The following is a 24,731-nucleotide window of genomic DNA, read 5'->3' on the forward strand; positions in this document are numbered from 1 at the left end:
GAGATCTCGCTCTCCCATTTCCTGATTTTTGCTTCTCCTTCTGCTATTTTCCCCTTTTCTCTCCAAGTCTCCATTTGTTAAGCCAATGCCAGGGGCTGCTGCCCTTGCTCTTTGGAGAGAGGTGATAACGCAGTGTCGCTAGGATAAAGCTGTGCCCTCCCAAGTACGACAGTGGTTCCCTGGACACAGTTTTATTTTCATTTTCAATTATTTATTTTTTTGACACGTACTATTATGTTCGTTTCAGGTATACAACATAATGATTCAACACTTAAAGGCTGTTTTTAAGAGGCTGGTTCTGTGTCGTCAGGCTCCTCTTTTCCAGCATCAGGAAGTTGCTGATGATTCACGGGAGGCTTGGACCCCCTGCTTTGTTCCATCGCTGAGCCACCCCACGCTTCATGAGGTTGGGGGGGTCAGTGGACTGCAAACACTAGAGGCCAGTGTAAGAGTGTGCTGGACGGAGCAGACAGGCATCCGTTAAGAAAGAAAGAAAAACTGCCTGTTGCAGGTTATATGATTGTTTATCTAAAAACCCAAGAGGTCAACTGAAAACTATTTAGACTGAATAAGAGGGTCCATTACGGTGACCAAACACAAGCATACAAAAAGTGATCATGCTTTAGGAAACCAGGCTTCAAGCAGCATTTGACTTACAGCTGTAAGGCAATGCTTATTTTAATTGGCCAATATTACAGCAATTGTTGGAGAAAGAATGGAGAAGATGAACGCAAACAGAGAATCTAATAATAAAATTCCTTCTCACCCTAGAGACAAAGCAGATGGATTTTTTAGTGAAATACAACCTATAAAAAATACAACTTTGGCAGTTTCATTTTTCAAATTTGGCATCTTGTGATTGTCTCGTTCAAGGATAGTAAGCCTTGTGACAATCCTGGAAAGCCCCTATATCTCTTGTAACCCTCGCTCCCATCCCAACAGACTGCATTAGTTCCTAGGGCTGCCATAACGAAGTACCACAGACTGTGCGGCTTTAACAACAGAAATGTATTTACTCACAGTTCTGAAAGCTAGAAGTCAGAGATTAAGATGTCAGCAGGGTTGGCGTCTCCTGAGGCCCAGATTCTTGGCCTGTAGATGGCTGTCTTCTCCCAGAATCTTCACACGATCTTCCCTCTGTGTGTGTGTCTATATCCAAGTTTCCTCTTCTTAAAAATAAGAATACCAGTGATACTGGTTTAGGATCCTCCCTAATGACCTCATTTTATTGAATTACCTCTTTAATTACTCTTATTTAATTACCTCTTTAATTTACCACATTTTAAAGTACTAGAGGTTCGGACTTCAACATCGATTTTTTTTATTGCAGTATATTTGATTTACAATGTTGTGTTAATTTCTGCTGTACAGCAAAGTGATTCAGTTATATATATATATGTACATCCTTTTTTATATTCTTTTCTACTATGGTTTATCCCAGGATATTGAATATAGCTCCCCGTGTTATACAGTAGGACCTATTGTTTATCCATCCTATATGTAATAATTTGCACCTGCTAATCCCAAACTCTCACTCCATCCCTCCCCCACCTCCCTCCCCCTTGGCAACCACAAATCTGTTCTCTATGTCCGTGAGGGACTTCAACATTTAAATTTAGGGGGAAGTGGGGGGACTCAACTCAGACCATAACACAGACCTAGGATAAGTTTAGACATGTAAATTTAGCTAAAGTATATGTGACAGAAGTTTGGGAAAATACAATTCCAAAATTATTTTCTATATACCAGTTAACCAATTTGAAAATATAATGGGGGAAAATTTCATTCATAATAGTAAAACAAATACATAAGCAAGTAAAAATAAGAACTAAGTTTAACAATTAACAAATAAGACTTACATGGAAAAAAATATAACTATGTGTTTATAACTATATAAGTGCTTAACTATAACTTAACTAGTAACTACACACACACGTCTATACACATACACACACACACATAGGTAGCCCAAATTTAGCTAAAGTGTATTTGACACAAAATACACTTAAGAATGCAGGCTTGGGATTACAGAATTTCAAAATTGTTGTCCTAATACCAGCATTCACCAATTATAGAATATAATGGGAACATAAAAATAGACTTGAACAAATGGAAATATATATAACTTTATGACACATTCTGGGATAGGAAGACTTAACATTGTGACTATGACCATTCTTCCCCCAAATATAAATTCGATGCAATCGTAATCAAAACACAAAGTTTTTATGAAGGTTAACAAAGTGATTTCAAACTTCATCTGGAAGAGAAAATGTACAAGCATAATTAACATAAGATCAATGATGGGGGCATCCCTTGTCCAAACAAATAATAAAACATACTATAAATCAGTACCAGTTAATGCAGTGTGGTGTTTCTATAGGTATAGATAAAAAGATCAATAGAATAAAATAGACAAGACTGAAACAGACCCATGTTTGTGTGTAATTTAATACACACTAAAAGTCAATTCAGAAAAATGGGAAAAGAACCAATCATTTAACAAATGATAATGTGCCACTCATCATCCGGTTGGAAACATAAACATAAAATTAGATTTGTAATTTGTGAACTAAAACCAAAAAATGACAGATGGATTTAAAGACTAAACAGACCAACAAAATTATAAAAGTTTTAGATGAAAATATAGAACACGTAATTTGCTGATTTGTGGCAGAGAAGGTCCATCTAAGGGGATATAAAACCCAGATGCCATGAAAAAAATTACTGAAAAATGTAATTGCTAAACATTTGTTGTATTTCTTAAAGAAAGGCACCATTAGCAAAACTAAAACACAAGCAAAGGATTAGGAGAAAAGTCTGCAGTATATATAACACCCAAGAGCTTATTATCCAGAACATATTAAGATTCTACTATAGTAAGGCAATAAGAAAAAGAACTCAATTTTCAAATACAAATGGCTAATAAAAACATAAGATGCCCATCCTCAATAGTAATAAAGGAATAGGAATTGAAATAGCATAATGAGATCCCCCCTCCCAGGTTGTAAAAATTGAATAGATTAGTCATGTCCAGGACTGGTGGGTGGGAAGAAATGCGTAGGCTCATGGGCTCCCGAAGAAAGTAGAATTGGTTGTAAATAGGAACAGCTTTGTTGAATTGGCAGCATTAATCAAAATTGCTGAATATCATGGCTTTGGCTGAATAATTTCATTTTTATCTACGTATCTGTGTTATAGAAATACTCATGGGCATAAAGCTATCTGGATAAGGACAGTTATTGCAGCATTTTTTTGTAAAGGAGTTTTTTAAAACAACCAAAGTATCTATAAACAGGAGCAAAATTTAAACTATGGTGCATCATTACCATGAAATACTTTATAGCTAGAAGGGTCGGGGCCATGAAAGGGTATGTTTATTATTTTTATCATTTCCTGTCCTATATAGTTCTGTGGTGGTTTAAACTATTTTTTAATGGATTAATTAATTTTGAAAAAAAAGGTCTTTTTGAAATAAAAGGAAACACAGGTGGAGTAGCTGAGTGCAACCCTCATTAATGCCAATTCTCTTCATATGTGGTGCCTTTTGGTCTCTCCTCTCTCTCTCTCTCTCTCTCTCTAATAAACAACCAGCAGAGGCTTGTGGGAAAGAGCTGCTGAAGGATTCTGGGCTCTCCTTGTGTCTGAGGCTCCCGAGGATTCGAAACGTTCACGCCAGCCTGCGTTCAGCTTTTAAGGATTCATTACAATTTTAGCTGTTTTCTTTTCACGGCTACTTCTATGGCAGCCACCTACTCCTCCCGACTCCTTCAAAGGGTGGAACAGACTGTGTGTTCCCTCTCTCCGTGGAATGGGCTGCAATTCCGTCCACCTGGCTGTTTTGCCATCTTAGCTCTCTGTTGTCAAGCCTATCAGGTAAGTCACAAAGGACTTGCCTCCCGTCTTGGGAGTTTCTGAGGAGTGACTTTATGGTCAGGAGGGCCCTGTTGGAAAGCTTTCACTTCTAGTGATTTCAACAGCTCATTTTAACCGGTAGAGTGAGGGTTCGACCCAGAGACATGGGTGTCAGACAAAACCTGGATTAAGACTTCCTACCAGTCTGCCTTTGGGCCGCCTCATCCGTAAAAGTGGGGCCGAAACTAACCACACAGCCTCCCTTGTAGGTTTGTTGTTGATACAAGGAACAAGAAATGCATGTTGGGGGTTTTATGCTCTGTGTGGAACACGGTAAGTTCCTAATTAATGAGTATTACTTTCCAGAAACTGGCGGTAGATGCAAAATTTAATAAGACGCATTGTTTGCCCTTGAACTCAGGAGGGTGCAGGAGAAAGAAGCACAACCAGATTCACCGCTAAGTCCTGCATTTTGTTGCAGCTGCTACCATGAAGTATTTGTACTAGGGAAGTGCTTAGCCCTGCCCGGAGCAGGTGAGGTCTGAGCTGAGCCTTGTAGGATGAGCTCGGCCAGGGGTTCGGGGTGGCGAGAGGGCAGGCAGGTGGTGGAAGGAGGAAGGGGACTCTTGGCGGCAGAGGGGGCAGCAGGAGCAGTGGACCCCCGCGGGCGCTGGGCCGAGGGCGCTGGGAGCGTGCTGTTGGTGTGAAGGGCAGGACCGGGGAGCTGTAGATGCCTCCACCCCCCAGCCCCGGGGCCGGAGAACTCTGTAGCGGAAGCCTTGCTGGAGAGCCTTGGAAGGGTTTTTAGTTGGGTTAGAGTTTTTTGAGAGTTGCATTTGAAGATCAGTCTAATGGCTGGAGAAAGAATGGATTGAGGCGCAAGAAGGAGGGGCAGGGAGACCAACCAGGAGGCTGTGACCCCTTGCTGATGACAGACGGTAACATCGTGAGCCGTGAGCCGGGGCGGGGAGGGAGGGATGATGGCAAAGTGCGGCGGCCTTGACTCATAGCCGGCAGGGCGAGCCCGCAGGACGTGGGGGCGTGTGGAGTGAGGGACAGGAGCTGCAGACCGAACCCCAGGCCCCAGCACAAGAGGGAAAGCCAAGGTGCCAATTTCTCGGAGTCCGGAGGGGCCCCTGATGCTCCAGCTGGGATCTGTTCTCTGGCACAGTCCCTCCTGAACGCTTAACCGAGTCGCATGTAGGGCAATGGGACTTCTGAATAAAAGAGGAAGGAGAAACTTCTCCAAAACCTCTTCCAGGCACCGGGGAAGGAGCTGGCCTGCCGTGGGTCCCTCTGAAGGCAGAGCAGCCTCCGCACTGAAGCCCCAGGGCTCTCACGTCTCAGCTGCAAGACAGACGCCGTGTCCAGCAGGTACAGGGCTCGGTGCAGAGCCGGGACAACCGAGGGCAGTGGTCTTGTTAGTGAGAGCCAGTGAGAGACCTGCTGGGAATGAAGAGAAATACTTAAGGGGCGCTTTTTACAGACAGAGCATTATAGCTGCACTTGAGCTGGTGGGGAGAGCGCTGGTGACGTTTGGACAGCTGCGGTTAAATGTGACCCCATCAGTACCCGCAGGATTGCGCGGGGCCTGCTTGAAGTTGGTAAATTTCGTGAAACGCCGAGCGTTGGGGGAACTCGATGAGTGGCTGCTATAATTGACATTTCGCCCTCGCCCTCGGCGCCGGGAAAAAGCGCAGCGCTTCATGGCTCCGCCAGGGGGCAGGAGAGGTTACATTACACAGAGAATTTTTTTTAAAAAAGGAAAATCCCCAAACTTTCCCCCCAAATCTGTTCTTCCTCATGAAACCGAATCCTCCAGCTGCGGCGTCCCAGGCGCCCGCCCCTCGCCCGCCGCCTCCCCTGGCGCCCCTGCCCTCGCCCTGCGCTTTCCGCGCGCCTCGGACCTGCTGTCCCCCGCACCTCTGCCCCACCCCTTGCCCTGAAGATGAAGGTCTGGCTGCTGCTGGGTCTTCTGCTGGTGCACGAAGCGCTGGAGGACGGTGAGTTGATCCCGGACCCCCGCCCCCGCGCCCCCAGCCCTCGTCGTCCTCCAGGTCTTCTAACTGTAGACCTTCCGAGGCCCAGCCCTGGAGCCACTCCCTACTCCGTGCACCTGCCCCCCAGGAGGGTCTCCTTACCTCCCTCTCTCCACCTCCCCTCGGAGCCCCTGGGACGATGGCAGCTGCTCTGACCCTTAGGATCCCCACCAGAAGCGCTCCTGCGCTCCTGGAAAGCTCTCGGCAGCCGGCAAACGGAACAACCCCAGGCAGCCCCTGGTCCAGCCCCCAGTGTCAACGTGTCTGTCTGGGAGCGGCGGATCGTTTCCACCTCCGCGCGGCGTTCGCCCCGCTGCTCCTGAGGGCGGGTGCCACATAAACTCAGCCTTTTGCAAAGTTCGAAGAGTCCTCCTCCCCCATCTGCAGTCCTAGATTCGTTTCATTAAACCAGCGTGGGCTTGAATCCTGCGAGATGTGCCTAAGTCTTAGACCAGATATTTCTGGGTATCAGACCTTCTCCAAACGACTCAAAAACCCACAGCTGTTACACTTCTTATCGGATTGGAGGGGAGAAGATGAAGGACATGGATTTATGTACACCATATGGGGGCCCTTGTGCCGCTGAACTTTTTTGAATGTGTGCCTGTCCTGGGCCCACCCTGTTGTGTAGACTCACAACCACAGGGCCAGACTTTATTGTGCGTGTGTGTGTGTGTGTATTGTTGTATTTCTATGTCTATTATCTATATTTCTGTTGCCATTTAATTGTTTGGTTGGCTCCATTATTTTTCGATTGGTGTTATTCGTGCAGTATATTTTGCATCTGTTACATCCTGGTATCCTGAAATCTCCCTTGGAATTCTGCTCTGCAGTCACTATTTTTGCTGGTTTTGGTTGAAAAGCAGCTTTTGCTGTTATGCAACCTCCCGCTGGGGCCAGCTCACCCTGGCTCACATCTTTCATCCACTACTCAGTCCTGACCAGTTCCTTTCTTTCCCATGAAACTTAGAAGCATTGGCCAGAAAAAGACCACATTCTGGTTTGCAAAGTCCAAAATGGTTGTGGGACTTGAAGTTGAATGTGAGGCTCCTTAAGCCTAGAGCCTTGCTGGATAAAGTGTAGGCAATGCTTCTCCTGGGGAGGGGCGGGGAGGAACAGGTCCTCTTTGCCTAGAAAGCAGTTGGCCTGAGTTCGCGGTGTAAAATACAATATTAAATTGCTCCTGGCAGGTCCTCGTATGTGATCGCTGTAGTGGTGGAAATGTAGTATTTGGTATCACTTTTTGAATAGGGCAAGAGACGGTCAGACAAAATAATTTCAAGTGGCCCATTTGCTTGGTTACACAGTTCACCCAAGATGCCTGCCGCAGGGGCTCGGGGGGCAGCCTCCGCCTCTGCCTCCTGAATCTCTCCCAGCTAATGTGTGCCCAGACCATGATTACAAACAGCTGCCTGAATCAATTAGCATCTGTTTGTCAAACGTAATTTATACAAACGGTATAGATTTATGAGACAGAAAGTTGAACACAGACTGAATATTTTATAAGAAATAATTGATAAATTTTAGATGTGATAATAGCACTGTGGCTTTGTTTTTAAAAGTAAAAAGTAAAATATATAGTATAAACTATTTGTGAATAAAATATTGAACACATAATTAGAAAAGTAAATCTGCTTCAGTAAAGTATAAAAGTTTTTCTAAGCCTATTAAGAATGTTTTCTCAGGTTTGAGTTAACATGTGGCTGGCTGGGACCAGGAACTGAGAGTGGCTTAGGTGGGGTGCCCTTCCAGTGCCAGCCCCTGATTAACAAGTCTGAATATGGTGCATTCCTGGGTCATCCCAAAGCACAAACTGCAGACACAGGCCCATGACTCAACTTCTCCCACTGCCTTTCAGTCTTTCCGCTCACTTCTAGGAGAGGTTTTCTAATAGTAAAAGAATTCCCTGTAAGCATATACTGGGTGTACATCTGCTCTAACCCAGCAAAGTTTGCCTGGCTTCATTCTAAAATGCTTTAAATTTTTAGAAGTAATGTTATTTCTTCTTATGAAGAGTGGGAGTTGGAAGGGCATGCCACTCCTGTGGCATGAAAGTGAGGCATGAAAACGGTTAATAGAAGGCCCAAGATGCCACTTAGAGCCAGACGTGGCTCACGGCACCTGATTTTCAGCATTTGTATGGAATACATGCCACTGTGTTTGTTGATACGGTGCTGCCATTTTTACATAAAAGAGTACAACATCGCAGGTCCTTACCAGCTTTTGTTATCTACATATTTTTACCCAGTGTTGGGAGCAAATGATGAAGTATAAATATTGATTTGTTACTGCTGTTTTGTCAATCTCACGCCACACCCTTGATCAATACTAATTTGATCTTCAGTCTAACGTGGGCTTATTTTCGGTCCTGCGAAGGTTCCCTTTCTGGGGAAACTAAAGAGGTTCATTACGATGTGAGGGCAAAACAGCCTGATCTCTAAGAAGGTAAGGGGAGTGACACTGAAAATGAGTCTCTAACCAGCACTCGGTATCACTATTGTGACTCAATTTATTCCTTGGATAAAGGATAAAAATTAGTTCAGAAAACCTTATAATGAAAAAATTGTAAAAACTCTCATGGTTCACAAGTGCAAATAATGAATGTTTTGAAGCATTTAGGATCTTGGTCTGTACGTTTGACATACAAAATCATCTCTGATTCTTAGAGCTGAAAAAGAGAAAAGTTTAGGGGCGACAGAGAGACTGGGGCAGTGTGCCAGCCAGAGCAGTGAGAAGTTCTGAGGATTGATGGCTGTCCCTGTACAGGGTTATAAAGCCCTGCCCTTGCGGTGCTCTCATAGGAGAGGACAGGTAACAAGTAAAGGTAACATTTCAGGAACTGATAAGCGGCGTGAAAAATCAATAACCAGGATGTATTCGTTTCCTAGAACTGCTGTAACCAAGCACAAACTAAGATAATACAAGTTCTTAGTTCTCACACAGTCCTGGAGGATAGGAGTCAAATCAAGGTGTCAGTAGGGCCATGCTGCTGCTGAGACCCTGGGCCGAATCCTTCCTTGCCTCTTTCTAGCTTTGGCTGGCGGCCGGCGATTCTCAGTGTCCCTTTGCTTACAGCCGTATCTCCCCGATCTCTGCCTCTGTTGTCACTTGGGTTCGGGGTCTATTTTGAGGGCAAAGCCAAGAGGGTTTGCTGCTGGATTGGACGTGGCTTTGTTAAGAAGAGAATCCTGTGTGACTCAGGTTTATGTTCTGAGCAACTGGGTGAATAGAGTTGCCATTTGCCGATAAAGGGACACCGAGGAAGGAGCTGATTTGAAAGGGCATCTAGGGCTTCCCTGGTGGCTCAGTGGTTGAGAGTCCGCCTGCCGATGCAGGGGACGCGGGTTCGGGAAGATCCCACATGCCGTGGAGCGGCTGGGCGTGTGAGCCATGGCCGCTGAGCCTGCGCGTCCGGAGCCTGTGCTCCGCAACGGGAGAGGCCACAACAGTGAGAGGCCCGCGTACCGCAAAAAAAAAAAAAAAAAAGAAAGAAAGGGCATCTAGAGTTCAGTGTGGACACGTCCAATTTGAGATGCCCACTAGCCTTCCAAGTGACACTGAGTAAGCGACAGAATATTCAGATCTGGATTTAGAGGCAAAGTGAGGACAGGAACAAGGCAGATCTCAGCGTATAAATGCCATTAGTGCCAAGGGGACTGGTGAGGCCACTTAGAGACTGAGGAGTTGCAAGGATTCAGCCCTTTGGACTCAGGCAGGAAAGGAAGATGAGGAAGGCTGCCTAACAGACCGAGAACCAAGACAGCGCCATGTCCTGGAAGCCAAGCGAATAAAGTGTTTCAAGAGAGAGTGGTCATTTTGCAGTATATATAAATATGGGATCATTACGTTGTTCACCTGAAACTAATATGTTAGTTGAGCTGTCAGTTACATCTCAAAACAAAGCACGATGAACTGCGTTCTGATGGATGCTTAGAAAAAAAAAAGTATCAATCTAAGGTCTTTATCCTGAAATAGAAGTATCTAATCTTAGAAGCTGCTCTCATAAGAAAATGATACTTTAAGCAATGATATTAAGGGTATTTTGGAGTGGCGTTCCAGAACGGGTAGGGAAAAGAGGCTCTCATCATCCTACATTTTTACCTCCCGACTGTCATTGCTTTCTCAACTTCTCGTATTTGTTCTTGGAAAAGTATATGTGTTCCTATGGGGTGTTTCATGAGGAATGGAAAAACGAGAGTGGGGTGTCCCAGTTTATACAACTGGTTAGGGGAACCCCTGAGCTACCCGGCAAATTTCTAGTGTGGATATTTAGATGCTGCTCTCAGGTCAGACCTTTCCCCTTAACTGCCCATGGAGAGAAAAAAGCGAACCGCTTCAGATCTTTGATGTGGATGGCTGTGTTTACAGGGAATTCGTATCTAAGCAGCTGTCAGTGATTCTTCTAATGAATTTATTTTCTCCTCCCACACAGTCTCATAGAATTAGAGAGGTTAATAGTCAGGTCACCTGTATTGAATAAGCTTTGATTGCAATCAATCCTCAGCTGATGCTGAAGAATTAGTCCGTTGCCCTATGCACTTCTGGTTGTGCAGCATTTACTCATTCATTTTGGAGACGTTTTTTGACCAGCATCTCTTCACTTGGGGATTGTAATGTATGCCTTGGAAAAGCATCTCCAGCCCTTCCAGGAAGGTTGTGCCCTCATCCCGGGCATCAAGTTCTGTTTGACTTGGAACTCCTTGTCAAAGCCCGTGACCTACCAAACAAAGAAACCTCTTAGATAACGGTGCTGTGCCTGAGATTCATGCAGATAAAGTGAAAATGCTGATCTTGAGTGAATTGAAAGCCACAAGACGAACCAGAAGAGACGCTAGATCTGGTTTTTCACTGCCGCCTTAGTAACCTTGGGTGAGCTACTTGGCATCTGTGGTCTCAATTTTTCACCTGTAAATTAGGAAAAATAACGAGCTGCTTTACCTCCATCACAAGTTTATCATGGAGATCACCCTGAGACTTTACGAGACAACCACAAAACAAGCAGCACCTCGCTTGCTCTTACTTACTGAGGGTCAGACACTGGTCTCAGCATTTTAAACATATTAACTCGTTTAATCCCCACAGCAATCCATGAGATAGTCATTATTACCATATAATTCTCAATCTACAGATGAGGAAAGGAAGAGAGAGGGTAACTTCCCAAGGTCACACAGTAAGTCAACAATGACTTCAGGACCTAAAGTCTGTAATGACATTTAATGGTTTGTGACTTTTGTCATTTATTTCTCTAAAATATACTGGGCCATAATCTCAAAAATGCAATGGTGATGGACTTTCACTTTTGTATATCTACATTGTGAATGCTTAAATTTTTTTAGACCTTTGGAAAATAACTAATTTACTTAGTTAGCCTGAAGAGTCATTCTTTGAAAAAGATAGACATGGGATTGCGGAGTCGCTCAGTCCTAGGACTTGTCCGTGGGACCACTGGTCCGGCTCCTTGGACTGTGTGTCGCCACTGTTAAACCATGGACCAGTTCCATGGCCAGGCAGCTGGACCGACTGATGGGCCTATTTGGTCAAAAGGTCAAATGATTTTTCAGGGATGATAACACATTTGAAGGCGTAATACCCATAACTAGTTAATCCAGTATTGCTGAGTAGCATCACCACACGGGATCTGAGAGCTTAGAATCAGGGAAACTGCGTGGGCTGCCTAAATTCCCTAGGATTTACAAACTGTTGTTGTCATTTCCAATAGCTTGAATTCCTGTTCATGATGAAGAAAAAACGCCAAATTAGACATCAATCCAGAGGTCCATGACTCTCACAGGCATAGTTTTTTTTTTTTTTTTTTCTCTTAGTATGTGGGCCTCTCACTGTTGTGGCTTCTCCCGTGGCAGAGGCGCAGGCTCCGGACGCGCAGGCTCAGCGGCCATGGCTCACGGGCCCAGCCGCCCCGCGGCTTGTGGGATCTTCCTGGACCGGGGCACGAACCCGTGTCCCCTGCATGGGCAGGCAGACTCTCAACCACTGGGCCACCAGGGAAGCCCTCACAGGCATAGTTTGACCGAAATGCTTGCAGGGCACAGATGACTTGGACAGCATCATGGTAGGCTTTTAATTTCTGCCTTAAGAAAGAGACAGTGACTTTTACCTATTGTAGCAGTGAGGCTTATGCTTCACAATTGATGTTGCTGGATTAGAATATTTCTGTGGGTCTAATATGTTCCCAACGATTACAGTGCTCTTCCTTCTGGGAGGTTGTGGAAATGTGTGCATGGGCACCCCTGCCCACCCCCATCTGTCATTAGAACGCTGGGCATAAATAAACCAAATGTGCAGGGTCTGGGGAAGTCTTGACAAGCAGCAGGTATTGGGACTCGCCTTGGAGACTAGGGCTCAAGGGCACAGTCCCGCTCCCCAGAAGGACTGAGAAGGCTCAGCAGGGCCCGTGACCCAGAGGAACCAGAGTAGAGGAAGGGTGGGAGATAAGAAGAGACACAGGGGCTTCCCTGGTGGTGCAGTGGTTGGGAGTACGCCTGCCGATGCAGGGGACACGGGTTCGTGCCCCGGTCCGGGAAGATCCCACACGCCGCGGAGCGGCTGGGCCCGTGAGCCATGGCCGCTGAGCCTGCGCGTCCGGAGCCTGTGCTCCGCAGCGGGAGAGGCCACGACAGTGAGAGACCCGCGTACCGCAAAAAAAAAAAAAAAAAAAAGAAGAGACTCAGACCCCGGGAAAGGAGAGGTCACAGATGGACCTGGAGTCATGGAAAGGCTTGCGGGGCTCAGGCGCGACGCAGCCACACCCAAAGAAGGCCACGAGCCAAGGACTTGCTGTTGATACTGAGCTCACAGTGGGGTTGGTTCCAGAGTCTGAGCAGGGCTGAACCAAGAGTGGAGGCCAAATGGCTCCTGTTTCAAAGGGCAACACGCCAAAGAAGCCAAGTTCATCATTACACAGTTGAGTCCACGTCAGCTGAGTTTTGGGACAAATCATCAGACTGTGGCTCCATGAAGCGCTCACCAACTGCACACGCACCAGTGAACAGCCCAGATCAAGACACAACGGTCCTGGCAGCCCCTCTCCTGTCCCCTCCTGGTCATCCCCAACCCTCGCAGGAAAGCCACCGCCTGACTCCTCACCTCAGAGATTCAGACCTGAAGTTTCTAAAAAATCAAGTTTCTAACATTTATAAATCCGGAAACCTGCATTTCTGCCATCCTGGGAGAAATCAGATCCTGGAACCCTGGACACTTGCTCCCTCCAGGCAGTTGTCCCTTCGGGAGGGCGTGGCCTCTCCAGGCCCACCTGGCTCACCTCATTTTGTCACCAGCCTGGTCTGTGGTTGCACAGAGCTTGCAACACTGCCTTTTTCTGTCTCTTGATCCCAATTTCAGTGTCTCTGTACTCTTGACCATCCAAGCCCTTTATACATCAAGGTAACATTAGATAAATAAATACGAACATCAAAGAGGGAAAAGAATTTTCTCCTGATTTATCATATTTCTCCATTTTATACAAATGCCCTGTAATTCCCTCAACTGGCCAAGGTTTGTGTAGTTATCTATTCAAAATATCTACAGGCTGTTGATCCTCATGTAGTGAAACGGGGGTCAGGAGACCTGAGTTTTACTTTCACATCCTGTCACTAGCCAGCTTTGTGCAATTTAACTTTTAAGGCCTCCTTTATTATTTTTTAAAATGTATAACATGAGGACCTTAAACAATCTCTCAGGATCTTGTAAGTTTGGACGTTTTATAATTCTGTGGGCTTATAGCAAGGTCACCTTGGAGCTGATGCAGACAGTGGGGCAAATGAATTGCTAAGTCTCCTCCTCTTTGCTGGGTGGATACAGCATATGGCCGTGCGGGCTGGGTGGACAGCTGAGATTTCTGGAACCCAGAGGTATTCCAAGGGCAGGGCAGCATTGTCTGTAGAGAAGGGAAAAACAGCGGTAAGAAAATGGACTTAAAGGTCATCAGTTCTTACCACCATTTGCCAGCAATTCTCAACAATGTTGGTGATGAAATACTCCTCCCCCCAGTGTATTTTGTTGGCTAAATTCTAAACCTTTGCTAAAGTTACCATTGAGTTTTAATAATGTATATGTATGCTTTAAATGAACACAGGGTTAGTACTTATTTCTTACTGAGCCTTGTATTCTCCATGGATGTTGTCCGCCCTGACACACACAGGCACCACAGTACGTACTCATTTGGGAGAAAGTTTTTGATGGTTTGAAATCTTCTGAGTGTGCTTGCAGTGTAGTCTGTGTCTCCACTCCCTGGAGACTACATATTCCTGGGTTTAAACAATTGGTTCAAAATGAACAAAGACAGCACTGAGATGGCAAGGACCAGAAACAGACCTCGAGAGGCTTCAGGTCCACCATTCTGGGTACCACCTTAGAGCTGGTGAGACTGAGTGTGAACCACAAGAAAAATTCAGTTACTAATTGGTTTAAAGCTAAAGAATGAACCAAGAAAATAATGATTATTCCTGAAAATAACTTTGACATAGGAGGAGAGGGATATTAAAAACGATCTGTTTCAGGGGTTGAAGACTCTGGGTATGTTAACCACCAAAGTCCATTGTTCTCTCCTCATGTTTGTACCAGTTACGGGTCAACATCCTCCCAAGAACAAGCATCCAAAGGAGCCCGGAGAGAACAGAATCAAGCCTACTAACAAAAAGGTGAAACCCAAAATTCCTAAAATAAAGGACAGGGACGCCGCTGATGCAACACCAAAGACACAGTCTATAATGATGCAAATGACAGATAAAGGTCGCTTTCAGAAACCCGCTGCAACCCTGAGTCTGATGGCAGGGCAAACTCTAGAGCTTCGATGTAAAGGGAGTAAGATCAGATGGAGCTATCCCGCCTACCTTGACACCTTTAAGGACACCCGCCTCAGGTAAGCCTTTTCTTTTACTTGTGTTGGCTCAAGGATTTGGTTTCGTACCTTTGCTTAATATCACATTGTGTCTGACATCTACCATTTTACTCTAGCAGATTCTAAAAATGGAAGCTCATTGAGCAAAAGCCATTGGTTTTATTGCTTCACCCAGTTAAAAAAAAATTATTGCAAATCCTACCAACATTGTTGAAACAGTGAACTCTTAAAGGAAGCCGTATGACAGCCGTAATTAAAACTGTGAGGTATAGAGGTAGAGATTTAAGAATTCATACTGTTAAAAATAATGGACTCAATGCTTTGTCATTTTTTAAGTAATTGTAATGAAAACTGACTAATGGGAGATTCCTATGAGCAAGTTGACCAGAGGTGAATTGCTTTTGACCTTTTCAACTTCTTCTGATTTATTTTTACTTTTCCAAGTATATGGTTTTTATATTCAGAGGCATCCGTTGGTAAGAAGGCTAAAGATTTCTCATGTTTGAATGAGTACCTTCAGGAAAAGTGGTTAAGATGATTATGAAAACTATGAAAGGCAAGGAAGCAGAGCATGTTTTAGAGGGTGGCAGAAACGGCCTATGGCATTAGGGGGTGTTTTCCTGCGTATCTTTGGGGAAGCCCCCTAAACTCCCTCCCTCAGTTTCCTCTGGCAAAGAATGAAGGGGATTGGTCTGTGTGCTTCCTAAGTTTCTTTCTAGACCTTTCTTCTTATGAAAGGTCAGGATATTCTTCATATGATTCAGGATAGAGAAACAGCGGAGATCGTCTGTTTGGGATGATTGGAATGGGGAGAAGAAAGAATGTGGCTCTCAGGCATCCATCCCAAATGCTGCATGTTCAAAAGAGATTCATATTTCCACACACACTCCACCTGCTTGGGTCTTCATCTCCCTCAAGGACACCACCATCCACTCAGCTGCTCAGCCTGAAAACCGGGGCGCATCCTTGCCTCTTCCTCTCTCCCTCACTCCCCACATCCAATCAGTCACCAAGTTCAGTCACTTCAATTTCCCTTCCTTCCATTTTTATCGAAGTAGAGTTGATTTACAATGTTGTGCCACTCTCTGCTGTACAGTAAATTGACTCAGTTATACACATAGAGACATTCTTTTTAAAAATTCTTTTCCATTATGGTTTATCCCAAGAGATTGGATATAGTTTCCTGTGCTATACAGTAGGACCTTGTTGTTTATCCATTCTAAATGTAATAGTTTGCACCTACCAACCCCAAACTCCCAGTCCATCCCTCTCTCTCCCCCCTCCCTGTTGGCAACCCTAAGTCTGATCTCTATGTCTGTGAGTCTGTTTGTTTTGTAGATAGGTTCATTTGTGCCATATTTTAGATTCCACATATAAGTGATATCATATGGTATTTGTCTTTCTCTTTCGGACTTACTTCACTTAGTATGATCTCTAGTTGCATCCATGTTGCTACAAATGGCATTATTTCATTTTTTATGGCTGAGCAATATTCCATTGTATGTATGTACCACATTTTCTTTATCCATTCATCTGTCAATAAGCATTTAGGTTGTTTCCATGTTTTGACTATTGTGAATAGTGCTGCTATGAACATAGGGGTGCATGTATCTTTTGAGTTGTAGTTTTGTCCAGGTACATGCCCTGGAGTGGGATTGCTGGATCATATGGTAATTCTATTTTTAGTTTTCTGAGGAACCTCCATACTGTTTTCCATAGTGGCTGCACTAACATTCCCACCAACAATGTAGGAGGGTTCCCTTTTCTCCACGCACCCTCCAGCATTTGTTATTTGTAGACTTTTTAATGACAGCCATTCTGACCGGTGTGAGGTGATATCCCATTGTAGGTTTTTTTTTTAACATCTTTATTGGAGTATAATTGCTTTACAACGGTGTTGTTTGTTTCTGCTTTATAACAAAGTGAATCAGCTATACATATACACATATCCCCATATCTCCTCCCTCTTGCGTCTCTCTCTCTCCCACCCTCCCTATCCCACCCCTCTACGTGGTCATAAAGCACTGAGCTGATCTCCCTGTGCTATGCAGCTGCTTCCCACTAGCTATCTATTTTACATTTGGTAGTATATATAAGTTTATGCCCATTGTAGTTTTGATTTGCATTTCCCTAATAATTAGTGATGTTGAGCATCTTTTCATGTGCCTACTGGCCATCTGTATGTCTTCTTTGGAGAAATGTCTACTGTCTTCTGCTCATTTTTCAGTTGGGTTGTTTGGTTTTTTTGCTGTTGAGTTGTGTGACCTGCTTGTATATTTTGGAGATTAAGCCCTTGTTAGTCACATCACTTGCAAATATTTTCTTCCACTCTGTAGGTTGGCTTTTCTTTTCTTTTTTTTTTAATGATTTCCTTTGCTGTGCAAAAGCTCATGTTTGATTAGGTCCCGTTTGTTTATTTTTCTTTTTATTTATATTGCCTTGGGAGGCTGACCTAAGAAAACATTTGTACAATTTATATCAGAGAATGTTTTGCCTATGCTCTCTTCTAGGAGTTTTATGGTGTCATCTTATGTTTAAGTGTTTATACCATTTTGAGTTTATTTTTCTGCATGGTGTGAAGGTGTGTTCTAACTTAATTGATATACATGCAGCTGTCCAACCTTCCCAGCACCACTTACTGAAGAGACTATCTTTTTCCCATTTTATACTCTTGCCTCCTTTGCTGAAGATTAATTGACCATACGTGTGTGGGTTTTTTTCTGGGCTCTCTGTTCTTTTCCATTGATCTGTATGTCTGTTTTTGTACCAATACCACGCTGTTTTGATTACTGTAGATTTGTAGTATTGTCTGAAGTCTGGGAGACTTATGCCTCCTGCTTTTTTTTTCCCTTAGGATTGTTTTGTCAATTCTGGATCTTTTATGGTTCCATATAAATTTTTGGATTATTTGTTCTAGTTCTGTGAAAAATGCATGGGTAATTTGATGGGGATCACATTAAATCTGTAGATTGCTTTGTGTAGTATTGCTATTTTAACAATATCAATTCTTCCAATCCAAGAGAATGGGATATCTTTCCATTTCTTTGAATCCTCTTTAATTTCCTTTATTAATGTCTTATAGTTCTCAGTCTTTCACCTCCTTGGTCAGGTTAATTCCTAGGTATTTTATTTTTGTGTGTGTATGATTTTAAAAGGTATTGTTTTTTTACATTCCCTTTCTGATATTTCATAGTTAGTGTAAAGAAATGCAACCGATTTCCGAATGTTAATCTTGTATCCTGATACTTTGCTGAATTCATTTATTAGGTCTAGCAGTTTTTGTGTGGAGTCCTTAGGGTTTTCTGTGTATAATATCATGTCATCTGCATATGGTGACAATTTTACCTCTTCCCTTTCAATTTGGATAGCTTTTATTTCTTTTTCTTGCCTGATTGCTGTGTTGAATAGAAGTGGTGAGAGTGGGCATCCTTGTCTTGTTCCAGATTTTAGCAGGAAGGCTTTCAGCTTTTCACCATTGAGTACTATATTGGCTGTGGGTTTGTCATAAATGGCTTTTATTATGTTGTGGTATGTTCCCTCTATACCCACTTTGGTGTGAGATTTTTTTTTTATTAAGAATAGATGTTGGGGCTTCCCTGGTGGCGCAGTGGTTGAGAGTCTGCCTGCCGACGTAGGGGACACAGGTTCATGCCCCGGTCCAGGAAGATTCCACATGCCGTGGAGCAGCTAGGCCCGTGAGCCATGGCCGCTGAGCCTGCGCGTCCGGAGCCTGTGCTCCGCAATGGGAGAGGCCACAACAGTGAGAGGCCTGCGTACTGAAAAAAAAAAAAAAAAAAAAAAAAAAAAAAAAAAGATGTTGAATTTTGTCAAATGGTTTTTCTGCATCTATTGAGACGATCATGTGGTTTTTGACTTTTCTTTTGTTAATATGGTGTATTACATCGATTGATTTGTGTATGTTGAACCATCCTTGTGAACTTGGGATGAATCCCACTTAGTTGTGATGTATGATCTTTTCTATGTGTTGTTGGATTTGATTTGCTAATATTTTGTTGAGAATTTTTGCATCTATATTCATCAAAGATATTGACCTGTAATTTTCTTTTTTGGTGGTATCTTTATCTGGTTTTGGTATCAGGGTGATGATGTTTTCATAAAATGTCTTTGGGAATGTTCCATCCTCTTCAGTCTTTTGGAAGAGTTTGAGAAGAATTGGGATGAGTTCTTTGTATTTGTGTGTGTGTGTATTTTTTGTAGAATTCACCTGTGAAGCCATCTAGTCCTGGACTTTTGTATGTAGGGAGTTTTTTTTTATTATTACACATTCCATTTCACTTACAGTGATTGCTCTGTTCAAATTATCTATTTCTTCTTGATTAAATTTGGGTGGGCTGTATATTTCTAGGAAGTTGTCCATTTCTTCTAGATTGTCAAATTTGTTGGCATATAATTGTTTGTAGTATTCTCTTAAGGTTTTTTGTATTTCTGCAGTATCAGTTGAGATTTCTCCTTTTTCATTTCTGATTTTGTTTATTTGGGTTCTCTCTCTTTTCTTCTTGGTGAGCCTGGCCAGAGGTTTGTCAATTTTGTTTATTACCCTTTCAAAAAACCAGCTCTTATTTTTATTGATTTTTTTCTATTTTTTTTTTAATCTCTATTTTGCTTATTTCCTCCCTGCTCTTTATTACTTCTTTCCTTCTGCTGACTTTAGGTTTTGTTTGTTCTTTTTCTAATTCTTTTAAGTAGTAGTTTAGGTTGTTTATTTGAGATTTTTCTTGTTTTTTGAAGGCCTGTATCACTGTGAACTTCCCTCTAAGAACTGCTTTTGCTGCATCCATAGATTTTTTTTAAGATTTATTTTATTATTTATTTATTTAATTAATTTATTTTTGGCTGTGCTGGGTCTTAGTTGTGGCATGCGAGATCTTTCATTGAGGTTTGAGGGCTCTTCGTTGCAGCATGTGGGCTTCTCTCTAGTTGTGGCATGCAGGTTTTTCTCTTCTCTAGTTGTGGCAAGCAGGCTCCAGGGCATGTGGGCTCTGTAGTTGTGGCATGCAGGTTCCAGAGTGCATGGGCTCTGTAGTTTGTGGCACGTGGGCTCTCTAGTTGAGGCACGTGAGCTCAGTAGTTGTGGCACGTGGGCTTAGTTGCCCCGCGGCATGTGGGATCTTATTTCCCTGACCAGGGATTGAACCTGCATCCCCTGCACTGTAAGGTGGATTCTTTATCACTGGACCACCAGGGAAGGTCCCATGTCTCAAGGTATTTTTTAATTTCCTTTTTGATATCCTTGTTGACCCATTGGTTTTTTAGTAGCATGTTGTTTAGCCTCCAGGTAATCGTTTTTTCTCATTTATTTTCCTGTTGTTGATTTCTAGTTTCATGCCGTTGTGGTCAGAGAAGATACTTGAAATACTTCAACTTTCTTAAGAGCCATAAACCTGTCCTCTCTCCATCGCTGGTGTTACTACGCCAGTCCCAGGCACGTTACCCCTCATCACCACCAGTACTGCAGTAACCACACCCAGGCTTGTCCTCCTCCATCCTTCTCAATGAAGCTAGAGTGACACTTAAAAAATGCAGGTCTGGTCTTCCCTGGTGGCGCAGTGGTTGAGAGTCTGCCTGCCGATGCAGGGGACGTGGGTTCGTGCCCCGGTCCAGGAGGATCCCACATGCCGCGGAGCAGCTGGGCCCGTGAGCCATGGCCGCTGAGCCTGCGCATCCGGAGCCTGTGCTCTGCAATGGGAGAGGCCACAACAGTGAGAGGCCCACGTACTGCCAAAAAAAAAAAAAAAAAAAAAAAAATGCAGGTCTGATTGTGTCAATCCCCTGCTTAACACTCAGTGGCTCTCCATTGGTAAGGAAGTTCAACATCCTCACGTGACTCTTTGAGACTCTCCCTGATCACCCCTGGTGTCTAGATTAGTGTGTCTGCTTTCATTGGCCTGGGTTCCTGTGACATCGTCAAATGCACCAAGCTCTTGGAGGCTTTGAACTTCCTGCTTTCGTGGTCTAGACCACTCTGGGCCCCTCTTCACCTGGCTGACTTCAGCCTCAGGGTCACTTTCTCTGGGAAGCTCGTGTCAGGCCTCCCTAGATTTGCATCCTCATGGTCCCTGGTGCATCCTTTTTTGAGCACTCTACATACTTGTAACTCCTTTTTTTTTTTTTATCTGTATTTTTCACCAGGACTAGCTGAATGCTTCACATTTAGCTTTATCTACTGAATAACTATCTTCCCCTTCTCGCTCACACATACCTTCAAGAATAAATAATATATGCGTATAAGAAATATCTCTCTGTCCATCTAACCTCTTGTATTAAGTCCTCTTTCACGTTTTATTCTGAAGACACCTTTCTGGCTTCATGTGACGTGATAGTGTATAGTTTTTTTCTGAAGGGTTATTGGGTTGCATGAGGAGTGGAAGGTGAGAGAATATGATAGTTTTTCCCATTTTCATCTCCATACTTGACGTGTGTATGTGTATACGTGTGTGTAGCTATTGCTTGGAACAAATCTGGCAAGATTTACTACTGTTAGCCTTTTAAATGACTTAATTTACCAAAGTCAAATTTACACACTTCTTTTTAAAAATGAGAATGGAGCTGGTTTAAATTATTCTGAACAGTTAGTCTTTGACTTACACAAACAATCCTAAACCTAGACGATTTAGCCCTTGAATATTTCATATTTTCCAGGAGTATTTTCAAAGTTATATTAGCCCAAATCTGTTTGAAAATATCTTAAGGACTCAGAGTGAAGTAAATATGAATCTGAATCGAAGAGAAATATCCTGGAGCTAAAAAAAACAGTTTTGACTTGGCATTAAATAGGAGTCATTTCAAAGCACAGTTAGGGCTTTATAAGAAAGTAAAGACAGATGTGGGCCCTGAGGACTTTATGGAAAAATGTGAAAAAACATCTAGTCATAACTCTATATCAGACAACAACAACAAAAATCACAATTTCTTTGACACCAGAGATTCGACTAATTGATTCTTGACATCTTTCCCAGAATGTGGCGCCTTTGGATAGAGAGGTATTCATCCTGTGTTTTCTTTTCCCATGGAATGAGTTCTTTCCAGTGTGCTGATGGGCTTCTGAAAGCCTGGTCCTGTTAACCAATCTGGGTAGCTTTCTGGAAGTAAGTTCGTATGCTGCCACGTTTGTCCACATGTAACCTTCTGACCAGAAGAGGGAGCATGTTATGGAACAGAGAGGTTAGGCGGAGGCACAGCTAGGTTGGAATCCTAACCTGCAAAGTAGGTCTTTAACAAATAATTACCCTTGAACCCAGTTTCCTTGTCTGGAATATGGAAATGCTATCATCTTTGGTAAATGCTGTCTGGCCGATGGTAAATGTTCAAATGTTCAATAAATTGAACCTAGGCAATGCATATTTCTCAAGTACAATAACCCAAGTGATCTTTGGGGACAGTTCATTCTGACCAGGACTCACATAAATCAGGGAGTTGTGCACAGCCAACATGGCTTCTGATATAGAGGATCCAAGAAGGTTTGCACATCCCTTTGCCACTTTCATTTAATTAAGCAATTCTTTGAAATCTGGGTCTGTGTTCCTCTTCTCCCATGAAAGCATAAGCCCGTTGAGGGTAAATACAACATCTGATGGGTTCATCAGATTCCTAGCACCTAGAACGGTGCCGGACATATACCAGAAACCAGGTAATATTGTTTGGTTTCCCCAGGGGCTTAGCATGACAGAGGTCAGTTTCCAGTCATGCTGGAACATTAAGATCGTTACACTTAGTGCCGATGTGTGTCCTGTATGTGTGCACTGTCCTGGGTAGGTAACGACAAAGCATGAATATATTTTATATTGAGGACGCCAAGCCACTGGGATCCAGCCCGGTTACCTCAGGGCATTTGTTGCATGTTGACCTCAGGAGTCATCAGTCAGTTTTCCCCCTCTACCTTCTCCCTCTGTACCCACCCTGCCCGCTCTGTCTTTGCTTCTCTCTTTATCTTAGAATCTAGAACCTGTCATGTCTACTGAACTCTTGAGTGCGTCCTAAGTAAGTTATTTTGCCCTCTGTTTTTCCTTCACTCCCACTTGGAAACTTCCAACCCCAGACAAACCTGTTCACCTCCCTTCTCTTGGCACGTGGCCCCTGAGCACAGCTGGAGGAAACCGCACAGCTGGCCTGACGGGTGCTGTGCGTTTGTGGTCACCTCATACATGCCTGGCAAAGCTGAATCTGTTTCTCTAGTGAGCTCGTGTTTTCTCTCTTCCTAAACCTCTGATCTTCTCCATCTCTCACTTCCAGCTAGTGCAGTTCTCACGGAATTCACTGAGAAATTGGAGCCCTTAGAATTGCCCTAATGTCTTCATCACATTTCCTCCTTCCCTGCACTTACAGTTATAGTGGGGGAAGGCTCTCTCCTCTTGACGAAGGCCAAAGCTGCATCTGTGCCCTGGATCTCATCCTTACATAAGCCTTCCAGGAGCCTGAAGACCTCCGTTATTGCCTCCTTGTTCTGAGTCTTCAACCCCGCTTCTCGAAGAGTTCCTTTCCCTGAGTCTCCAGATGGAGAAGGCCCGCCTTGGCCCTCACGTACCCTCTGGCCGCCCACCTCTCTCTTCTTACCTTCGCAGCCAAACCTCGTGGAGGGGCCTCTCTCTACACAACTCTCTCCACTTTCTTCTGCTGTTCACTCTTCAACCACTCCACCTGACTCCTGCGGAGGACTCCACGTGCATTTTATCACCAAGGTCAAGGTCGCTCAATCCAGAGTTCTCCTTTCAACCCCCATGTGGCTGGCCCACCATGTTCTTCCAGCAGAAGAGAACGCCCTCCTCTTGGCTTCCTCAATGCCATATTCTGCCCATTTTCTTTCACCTCACGGGCCCCTCTTTGGGGTTTCCCTCACCGGCTCTGCATCCTCTGTTCTTCCAAACATTTGAAGTTTGTGCTGTGCCTCTTCTTACCACGTGCTGCCAGATCCCCTCATTTATCACAGATTAGATTACATGTTTTCTTCCGAGCTCTGGGTCCCCAACTGCCTGCTCACCTGCCTGGATGTTTCCTGAGCCTTTCCTTAAACATAACCAACTGTAACTGAGCTCCCGGTCTTTCTCCACACCTGGTCATCTTCCTGTGTCCTTCAGTTCAGTGAACTGCATGAATTCCATCCGGTTGCCCTTGACCAGAGGCCTAGGAATCACCTTGGACTCTTCCCTTTTACTTCCACATCCAACCAATTTCCGTGCCCCAATGATGCTACTGTTTCATTACTTCTGGAATCTCCCCACTTCTTCCCGCCACAGCAGCATCACCCCCAAGTCTCTCACTTACAGCAAGAGTCACACAACTTGCCTCTGTGTACCCAGTCTTGACCTCAGTCTTACACATAGCAGTCGGATCTTTCACAGAAGCACATCCGGCCACGTTGCTTTCCTACTTCAAGCCCTTCAGGAGAGCGATTCCATTGCTCTTAGAATAAAGATGACACTCCTAACACGGCCCGCAAGCCCGTGCATAATCTGGCCCCTGTTTTTCCTCTGCTTCCCTGCCCTTTCACTTCACTCTCTTGTTGTCCACACTCCAAGCTCCATGGACTTTTTCTGATCCCCAGTTGTGCAAACTCCTTCCTCCCTGGGGCCTTGGCCCGTTTGGATCCTTCTGCCTGTAATGCACATGCTGGATTAGCTGCTCACCAGCCTTCAGATCCAGGCCTGTCACTTCCTCAGGGAGCCCTCCTTGCTCCCAGCCGCTGCCACTAGGCCCCAGTTACACATCCTCACTGGAGCCCTTCTCACCAGTGGTGCGGTTACCATTTCCTTGATCATTTGATTTATGTTTGTGTCCCTTGCGAGGCTGTAAACTTGGCAAAGGCCGTGTCTGTGTATTTGCTCTTGCTTCCCTAGCAGCCAGTTCAGGACCTGCCACCCTGTAACTCCTCCACAAGTATTTCAGTGAGAGAATGGTGTGCGGACGCTGAGCCTACAGGGGGTGTCAAGTCAGGCCCCTGTGATCGCAAGACCTGCGACTCTGGG

General features: G+C 44.2%; 1 protein-coding gene and 1 long non-coding RNA gene across 2 annotated transcripts in view; one reads left to right on the forward strand and one right to left on the reverse strand.

Moving 5' to 3' along the window:
* Positions 1–201: 201 nt before the first annotated feature.
* Positions 202–6,160, reverse strand: LOC132512700 (uncharacterized). The gene is made up of 3 exons (XR_009538280.1): positions 5,997–6,160; positions 1,021–1,169; positions 202–456 (listed from the first exon to the last, which is right to left on the reverse strand). It is a non-coding gene; the product is annotated as an uncharacterized LOC132512700 (long non-coding RNA).
* The window catches only part of PDGFRL (platelet derived growth factor receptor like), a 46,538-nt gene continuing 27,465 nt past the window's right edge, over positions 5,659–24,731 (forward strand). Inside the window, exons 1-2 of the mRNA XM_060136538.1 lie at positions 5,659–5,858; positions 14,475–14,772. Of these exons, the coding sequence (XP_059992521.1) occupies positions 5,804–5,858; positions 14,475–14,772 (353 nt within the window). The 5' untranslated portion in view covers positions 5,659–5,803. The remainder of the gene's footprint in view (positions 5,859–14,474; positions 14,773–24,731) is intronic.

This window comes from Lagenorhynchus albirostris, chromosome 21, assembly GCF_949774975.1.
Source record: "Lagenorhynchus albirostris chromosome 21, mLagAlb1.1, whole genome shotgun sequence".
In the NCBI taxonomy this organism is placed as follows: domain Eukaryota; kingdom Metazoa; phylum Chordata; class Mammalia; order Artiodactyla; family Delphinidae; genus Lagenorhynchus; species Lagenorhynchus albirostris.